The sequence below is a fragment of the Amblyraja radiata genome, chromosome 1, assembly GCF_010909765.2.
Source record: "Amblyraja radiata isolate CabotCenter1 chromosome 1, sAmbRad1.1.pri, whole genome shotgun sequence".
Lineage (NCBI taxonomy): Eukaryota > Metazoa > Chordata > Chondrichthyes > Rajiformes > Rajidae > Amblyraja > Amblyraja radiata.
In genome coordinates, this window is record NC_045956.1 from 118,532,715 (window position 1) to 118,541,879 (window position 9,165).

The 9,165-nt window shown below is 43.8% G+C and overlaps 1 protein-coding gene across 1 annotated transcript; it reads left to right on the plus strand.

The window, feature by feature from the left end:
• The first annotated feature begins 2,513 nt into the window (after nt 1-2,513).
• On the plus strand, nt 2,514-8,029 carry mtnr1a (melatonin receptor 1A). Its single transcript, XM_033034716.1, has 2 exons — nt 2,514-2,616; nt 4,995-8,029. The coding sequence occupies exons 1-2, from the start codon at nt 2,514-2,516 to the stop codon at nt 5,861-5,863; spliced, it is 972 nt and encodes a 323-aa protein (XP_032890607.1). The 3' UTR covers nt 5,864-8,029.
• Nucleotides 8,030-9,165: the final 1,136 nt, after the last annotated feature.

Below are 9,165 nucleotides of genomic sequence, written 5' to 3' on the forward strand. Positions count from 1 at the left end.
CAGCGCCGCCCGCGGCCGGACGCCAGCAGCCCCAGCTCCGCGATGTTGTGTGTCGGCGGCCACAGCACTCTGGAGCTTACCGCACGGCGACCCGGTAAGGCATTGCCCGCTCCCCGCTGGTATCCCAGCGCTGCGACGCCGCCGACTCCCAACATCGCAGATCTGGGGCTGTGGGTGTCCGGCCGCGGGCGGCGCTGGATTTGGAGCGCCGCGCAGCCAGGGGTAGAGTTGCTGGGGTCAGAGCTCCAACCGGCGACGCCCGCGGCCGGACGCCCGCAGCCCCAGCTCCGCGATGTTGGGAGTCGGCGGCCACAGCGCTCCGGAGCTTACTGCACGGCGACCCGGTAAGGCATTGCCCGCTCCCCGCCTCTCCGACCAGGTAGGGGACTAAGAATTAAAGTTTCCCCCTTCACCTCCCCCCACCACATAAAATCCCTCCAAACTAACTGACTAACATTTAAGCAATGATTTACAATGATTCCCCGGTCTCCGGGGAGGAGGCAGCCGCTCCAGACTTTTCAAGCCGCCCGCGCTACCTACCTAATCTACGCTAAAAATTTTCCATTCGGAAATCCGAAAAATTCCGAAATCCGAGAAGTGTCTGGTCCCAAGGCTTTCGGATAAAAGGTTGTGCACCTGTAGTCTGTAAACAATGTTATAAACGGGGAAAAAAATGCTGTATATTTATATATTAATATATCTTATCTATTCTATATACTATTAAAACTCTGTGTGTGTGTGTGTGTGTGTGTGTGTGTGTGTTTGTGGGTGCCAGATTCGGCCTTTGATTCCTTGGTCCGCCAGCACCACACACTGAATCTCCGTCATTTTTTCCATTTCGCTAGCTAATTCACTTTTACATTCACTGATGCACTCCTCAGAACATTATGTACACGTTTTTTAATAAAATCCTCCACTCCCCCCCCCCCCCCCCCCCCCCACTCACTCATTATGTCGCCTCCTGCTGGCCAGCGACCATAACGGCTGCTGACGCCCGGCTCTGCTCGAAAAACGCCGACATTTTTCTGAAGCACGTTCGGGGACCAGACCCAATGGGTCTGCACATGGTCTAGTAACTATATAAGTGTGTGTGTGTGTGTGTATATATATAATATATATACCCACACATACACACACACAATTTCCCTCCTGGGATTAATAAAGTTCTATCATACGGTATCGTGTGTGTAGGAAGGAACTGCAGATGCTGGTTTAAACTGAAGATAGACACAAAAAGCTGGAATAACTCAACAGGTCAGACAGAATCTCCGGACAAAAGGAAAATATTACGTTTTGGGTTGTGTCTGAAATAGATTCCTGCACACCTTTGGAATGTGGAAGGAAACAAGAGCACCCGGAGAAAACCCATGCGATCAAAGGGAAAAGGAGCAAACCATACAGACAGCACCCATATTCAGGATCAATTCCGGGTCTCTGGCACTTTTAGGTAGCAACCTTATGGCCAATGTACTGCCCCATAGTCTTGAAATTAATTAAAACATACAGTAGCTGTAAAGGGGGACATAGCGTCACTTGGAGATTTAAAACTGAAAATGAATATTTTCATTTTTTTTAGTAACCAAAGGTATCAATGTATAATTTTTGTGTGTTGGAAAAAAATATATAGTGGCACAGATAGTAGACTTGCTGCCTTACATGCCAGAGATCTGTGTTCGATCCTGTCCTTGGGCACTGTCTGTGTTGAATTTGCACATTCTCCCTGCAAGCGTGTAAGTTTCCACCCACATCCCAAAGACGCATTGGCTTTGTAGGTTAACTTGTCTCTGTAAAATTGCCCCTAATGTGTAGGGAGTGGGTGAGGAAAGTGGGATAACAGAACTTGTGTGAATGGGTAGACAAAAATGCTGGAGAAACTCAGCGGGTGAGGCAGCGTCTTTGGAGCGAAGGAAATAGGCGATGTTTCGGGTCGAGACCCTTCTTCAGACTGATGTGAGGGTGGAGGGGACGGGAAGAAGAAAGGAAGAGGCAGAGACAGTGGGTTGAGGGAGAGCTGGGAGGGGGAGGAGAAAGCAGCGATTACCTGAAATTGAAGAAGTCAATGTTCATACCGCTGGGGTGTAAGCTGACCAAGCGAAATATGAGGTGCTGCTCCTCCAATTTATGGTGGGCCTCACTCTGGGCATGGAAGAGGCCCAGGACAGAACGGTCGGATTCGGAATGGGAGGGGGAGTTGAAGTGCTGAGCCACCGGAAGACCAGATTTGTTATTGCGGACCAAGCGGAAGTGTTGGGCGAAGCGATTACCAAGCCTACGTGTGCGGAAGCGGTGCCAACATACATGAAGCCGAAGCAAAGAAGCCGAAGCCAAAGAACCGAATAGAAACGAGGCCGAAACGCGAATGAACCGAAAGAGTCCAAAGACGAAACGCCTACTAACTGAAAGGATGGGACGCCTAAATACAAACTAACCGAAAGCGTGGGATGCCTAAACGCCTATGAACCGAAAGGCTGCGTCGCCTAAAAGCAAACTTACCGAATGGCCGCTCAGTCTATATGCCACGATCCAAAAGGCGGCGTCGCCTACAGACCAAAGGAGCGACTGCCGCTCAACAGAAAAGTCCAATAACGGACTTGGCATTGCCGGGGGGCAGGATTTGTCAGCGATTGGTCCAGACCCCCGCATCCATCACATCACCGTGAAGGCATGAACATTGCCCCAAACCTCCGCTCCACCCGACCCGCAGCCCGCGGTGGCCGTGAGAGAGTGGGGCTGTCTCGAGGAATGCACACCTTCGGCAGCTTTCAACTTGGTGCTTGGGTTCAGATTGCCCAGTCACCTATGGCTTGTGTGGGAAAATTAACCCCACGCTCCTGTCTCCCCCTTCTCTCTCCCCCCTCTCTCTCCCTTCTCTCTCCCTTCCCTTCCCTCCTCTCTCTAGCTTCTTCTCTCTCTCCTCCTCTCTCTCCCCTATTCTCTCTCTCCTCCTCTCTCTCCCCCTTTGCTCTCTCTTCTCCCCCTCCCCCCCCCGCTCTCTCCCCCTTCTCTCTCTCCTCCGTCTCCACCCGCGGACCCCAACCTCCACACCAGGGTGACCGCCCCTTCTCTCCGACCCCCGATCTTTGACACCCACACCAGGGTGATTCACCCCGGCTGCGGGGACAGACTGTTTATATATTACACATCGGTTTTTGCGGAACGCACCCAACCTCCCACACACAAAACAGGCAGCATCTCTGGAGAGAAGGAATAGGTGACGTTTCGTGCTGAGACCATTCTTCAGAGTGCGTCTGAAGGTTCTCCACCCAAAATGCCACCCATTCCTTCTCTCCCGAGATGCTGCCTCTTCAGTTGAGTTACTCCAGCATTTTGTGTCTATCTTTGGTGTGACAGTTGTGTCATTTCACCGGCTTCGTGTATTGCGCACCCAGGAGCGAAGCTGGACGTGCCGCTTGCATCTATTCAAACAAGTGCGCTCAAATTGAAATTCCTCATCTTTGCGAGGGAGGGATGGAATAGATGTAATCACCGGCTAAAACAAAGGCCATTAGGACAGGGAAATAATGCCACCAGTTAATTAATGCCACCAGTTATAAATGTATATCATGTATTACATGTAGTAATCATTCTTACATTCGGGAACATGGTTAATTACATCTATTCCATCCCTTCCTTGGAGGGACATTGGCCAAAACACAAGTGTATGGGACCAGTTCAGTTAGATACCCTGTTCTGCGCGGATGATGTGGGTTGTAGGGCTTGTTTCGGTATTGTATAACTCCTACCTTTTTCAGTGATTAATGGAAAATATGGATGGCTCAGATTCCACTGCAAACTCAGTACCTACGTAGCTGCGGCAAATTCCACTTGGAGGTACCAAAAGAAGCATTGCCATGGTAATTCATATCAATTGTAGACACTTTATACAGGTAAGTGGCAGTGTGATTCTGGGAAACTGTCCAAGAATGCTGTTTCACTGGCTTCACATGATCCATGCCCTAATACAGAGGTTTTCAATTGCGTAACACCTAAAACAAACTGAAATTTCAGCCCATTAAGCTTTCATCTCTTGTTATTGTCAATTGTAATTTCTAACAGTTTAATATTTGAAATGCATGGAATATTGATCAGCAACTAAAAGAGAAAAATAATTGATGTTTGGATTTTATTCTCCTTGGCATCTGTCAGTATTTAACCCTGAATTATCAATAAAACAGATTTACTGGGCATTATCACTTTGCTATTTGTGCCACCTTCTGTTTGCAAACCGCCTACTGTGTTTTCAAGAATGCTACTGCGTTCATAGTTCAAAAATGTACTTCACTGGCTGATATGTGCATGTATGAAAAAAAAATCATTTTCCCATTCATTTGTGTTTTATGTTGTAAATCCAAAGGATGTTTATAAAAATATTTTTTTCATCAAGATAGCATTCATTTGATATAAAAGCAAAATAGATTGAATGCCACTAGTCTGAAATAAAGACGCAGATCAGTGGAAATTCTCAGCATCTGTGGAGAGAGGCAAAGCTTCAGGATGATGACTTTGCACAAAGCTGGTTGACTGCCCCATTAAAAAGCCGCACAGTGGTGCAGCAGTAGCTTTGCTGCTGACATGGGTTTGATCCTCACAATGGGTGCTGTTTGTAAAGAGTTTGTACATCCTCCCTGTGACAGTATGGGTTTCCGGTTCCTGCAAGCTCCGGTTTCCTCCCATATTCCAAAGACGTACAGGTGTGTAGGTTAATTGGCTTTGGTAAGAATTGTAAACGGTCCCCAGTGTGTAGGATGGGTCTAGTGTGCGGCGATCGCTGGTAGGAGTGGACTCGGTGGGCTGAAGGACCTGTTTTGATGCTGTATCTCTAAAGTAAACTAAACTTCTCACTCCACAGATGTTATCTGACATGCTGCAAATTTCCAAAATATTTTGTATTTTATTTAATTGACTGATTTGTGAAGTCTAGCTATGTTTATAATTGTTTGTCAAACAAATAAATATGTATACATTTACATAAATCTCTCTCTTTGTTTAAACAGGGAATATATTTGTTGTCAGCCTGGCCATAGCAGATCTTGTGGTGGCAATCTATCCATACCCTATGGTCTTGACATCAATATTTCATAATGGCTGGAACCAGGGCTACCTGCATTGCCAAATCAGTGGTTTCCTGATGGGTTTAAGTGTGATTGGATCGATTTTTAACATCACCGGCATTGCCATCAATCGATACTGCTACATCTGTCACAGTCTGAAGTATGACAAGTTCTACAGTGATAAGAATTCTCTGTGCTTTGTTATCCTCATCTGGGCGCTGACATTCTTAGCAATCGTTCCAAACCTGTTTGTGGAATCATTACAATACGACCCGAGAGTCTACTCCTGCACCTTTGTGCAATCTGTGAGCTCTGCCTACACGGTATCAGTGGTGTTTTTTCACTTCATTCTTCCCATCTCCATCGTCACCTTCTGCTACCTGAGAATATGGGTCCTCGTCATCCAGGTTAGAAGGCGGGTCAAGCCAGACCTGAGACCCAAGTTGAAGCCTCATGACTTGAGAAACTTTGTGACAATGTTTGTGGTCTTTGTGCTCTTTGCCGTCTGTTGGGCACCCCTTAATATTATTGGTCTTGCCGTTGCTGTGAACCCAGACACAATTGCCCCGAGAATTCCAGAATGGCTATTTGTAGCCAGTTACTTCATGGCATATTTCAACAGCTGCCTTAACGCTATCATCTATGGACTTTTGAACCAGAATTTCAGGAGGGAGTACAAGAGAATTATTGTCTCGGTGTGCACTGCAAGGATGTTCTTCCTTGACAGTTCAAATGATGCTCCTGACAGAATGAAAAGCAAACCTTCTCCTTTAATGACAAACAATAATCAAGTCAAGGTAGATTCAGTCTGAATGGTTTTTGCCTTCACTCCATGTGCCAGTTAATGAAGCTAAAGAGAAAAGCACATTATATAGAATTGATGGAACACCTGAAACATATATTCAAAGTTGTTAAACTTATGTTTGCATTTATTAAACATGTTACTTTAAAGTATAACAATAACATCATTCATACTGATAAATAGTACTCAAGAACAGAAAACACGTGATTACAATTATATTCATGCAGAATTATACAAGGTTAAAAAAGGTTATTTTTGACAATTGATAGATTCTTAAAACTTTTGGCTTACATATAATGTAGTGAAAATAGGACACTTGATAGTTAAATGTTAATATTTTAAGCAAACTATGCTTAACTTAATCCTTAATCATCTGTAAGTCCAATTTGCCTTATGGGGTTTGTGAAATTGAAAACAAATATGGTGAGCAGAAAATTGTACTTTGGCTATTATGTGTTCGATAGTTTTATCCAATTAAATTTTGCTGCAGAGGCTCAAAACCCGAATATTAAATTGTTGTAAATGGTACAGAGCTTAAAGTGCAACCACAACATCAGTCAAATTTAGATGTCTACTTTGAAATAAATTCATACAGACACAGCAGAGAATATTTTAAATGCTTTACTAATTTTAACTTCTCCTGAGCTGAGAAAAAGGAAACTATTGCATTGGCAAAATATTCCCTATCCCAATCTTTTTAAAGAAATGTGAAAAGTTAAATAGTTTAGCCTTTCCAAAGTTAAATTGTTAACTATACATTATCTCAGATAGGATGCATGTTCTCCTTATATACAATGATGAATATAATTTTACCAACAGTGCTTTTATGGTGTTTGTTTCTGGTTCCTGTATAATGACGTGAAGTCCTACAGTTTGCACAGTGCAATTGATTTTTGACAATCAAGAGTCTATGAATGTGAATGGTTGATGGAGAAATTAATCCTATATATGAAGTAATTGAGGTAAAGCATTTATTTCTGGGTTTATTTATATACAGTAGATAACTGGGTAGTTGGCAGGATAGTAGCTATGTTGTGCCAGATTGGAACTTTGCCAAGCATCCTGAAGATGTCAGTTCAATACAACATTGTATAATAATATTTTACTAATAGTCATGGTATCTGTCTTGCAAATAGTTATTTCACGTAATTTACCAAACCAATTTGCTTTTAGGAAATTCCATGTTCTCCATTAAATGAAAACATGCAGGGGAAAAAATTAATGGAGCTCTCTCTGAAGTGCACCACTTTGAACAGTGCTAGTCCAACCTATCCTATATTGCAGGAGTCAGATCGTCTGTAGGTGTGAAATGATAACAAGGTCCTTGAAGATACATCTGAGGTTTCTCCAATAGAAAAGTATCTGTAACTACGTAAGAATAAGTCAGTATTGTTAACTGTCCCCTATTGTTTTCTGTTCAGAGGAGATTCAAGGACTCATAGATCTTCAGTTCCAATGGGACCTAAAGCTCTAGAAGTGCAAAGTAATCCACTCCCTGTTCGATTTGAAACACATTGTCATGGTCAGGGACATTTCCTAGGCTAGAACTCTAGTGATGGTTTCTAATGGGCAAATTCCACGGTGAAATGGCAGATCTTCTAGACAGTTTCCTTTAGTGTTTGTCAATGGCCAAACTAAAATCAAGGAGCAGAATAAAATGTCAGTGGTTGCAAATAGTTTTGTGCTCCCAGGTCACCCGGTCAAACTCAGATCTGTAAGGGGCCTGTTTTTTAAATGCCAATTGCGAACTAAAAGAGTGATTCAGTCATGCTGAGGACTGAGAGTCCCATACTTTTCAATCAGTATTATGCATCCAAAGAATGAATTAGGGGTTATTAATGATGTCTTATTTTTACACCACCAATGTTCTTTATTTCAAATGATCAACAGAAATAATGCTTGTTCTGCTGCTACAGAAAATATGAGATTGCATTGTAATAAAATCAGAGCTGAAAATACTCTACACAAAAAGCAGCATCTGTGAAAAGAAAAGCAGAGTTTAGGCCTTTAAGTCAATTAAGTGTCATTTCATTGGATGAAAGGATTTTGACCAGAAAAGATTATCTACATCGGTGTGACAGTCTTTTGTGATTTTATGTCCAGATTCCAGTATCCCATGAGATAAAATTATACAGATTATTTACATATTTTCATTAATTACCCACTGAAAAATGGATAATAGTATTTATATCAGTAATATGATATGTTCATGGTGTTTTACAAGGAATTAATTCAAATAAAGATTTGGCGCTGAAGTTAGACTTTGACAATGCACTCCACTCATGAAATGCTTTTTTTTGCCCGTAAAAATCTCATGCAATCTTCTGAAACTGGTGGGACTGAATATTGGAATATCTGTGTGCTGCGGAACTAATGCATAATGTGCATGGCCCATTTTGGTATCAGATATATAGTAGGAATATATCTTGAAATATAGTAAGAATATTCTTGAAATATAGAAGGAATCTCAGGAATATATTAAGATCAATTGAAAACATCAAATAATGATGCTTAAATTGAGATAGGCATGTGTCTGAGGATCAAATAATTTTGTGGTTCAAATTTAAAAGAGTTATCCTGTTTCCTGTACTTTATTTCTATATGTAATACTCCATTGCCTTAATGCTGGCTTTTTTGTTTAAGTCCTTCTCATCACCCACCATAGGATAGGCAGCACTGACCAATTCCCTTCTCTGGGGAAAAGATAGTCCTTCACTGCAGGGTAGATGACCTTGAATGGGTCTATTCATCCAAGTGTACTGTGGCTAACATTGCAGATGTTCCCTTTGGTATTGCGTGTATCCAGGCACGGATATCGCTATCAAAATATGGATGGGACCGGGGGGACACATATTTCTTGGCGGCCGCATGCGCATGCGCACACTCACACACACGCACGAGGCTTCTGAGGCTCAATCCAGCGCTAAATGCAGCTCAACTCTGCCTGTCTCGCCAGGTTGACCTACAGCCCTGCCTGGACTGACGGAACACCAGCGCTGGCTGTAAATCTGGGCCATATTTCCCGCAAGTCCAGGCAGGGCTGTAGGTTAACCTGGCGGGACAGGCAGAGTTGAGCTGGGTTTTGCGCTGCTTCTCTGCGCTGGCTGTGGGCCTGGGGGTACAGCTCCCATCTGACTCCCGACCTCTCTGGCCACCCGTGGGGGGGGGGGGGGGGGTGCACTCTGGTGGGGACGAGACAATGCCAGAGAGCCGGGATCGATCCTGGCTGCGGATGAGGAGCAGGTCTTTGCTGAGGGTGTTTTGGCACGTCTCCCTCCTCCAATCACTGCACTCTATCCTCAGTCCCACCAC

Excerpts from the sequence above, each read along its gene's own strand:
- mtnr1a (XM_033034716.1), top strand. The coding sequence starts at position 2,514 with ATGCCACGATCCAAAAGGCGGCGTCGCCTACAGACCAAAGGAGCGACT. Across the intron at positions 2,617-4,994 it reads ATTGCCGGGGGGCAGGATTT|GGAATATATTTGTTGTCAGC; the intron begins GTCAGCGATTGG and ends TTGTTTAAACAG.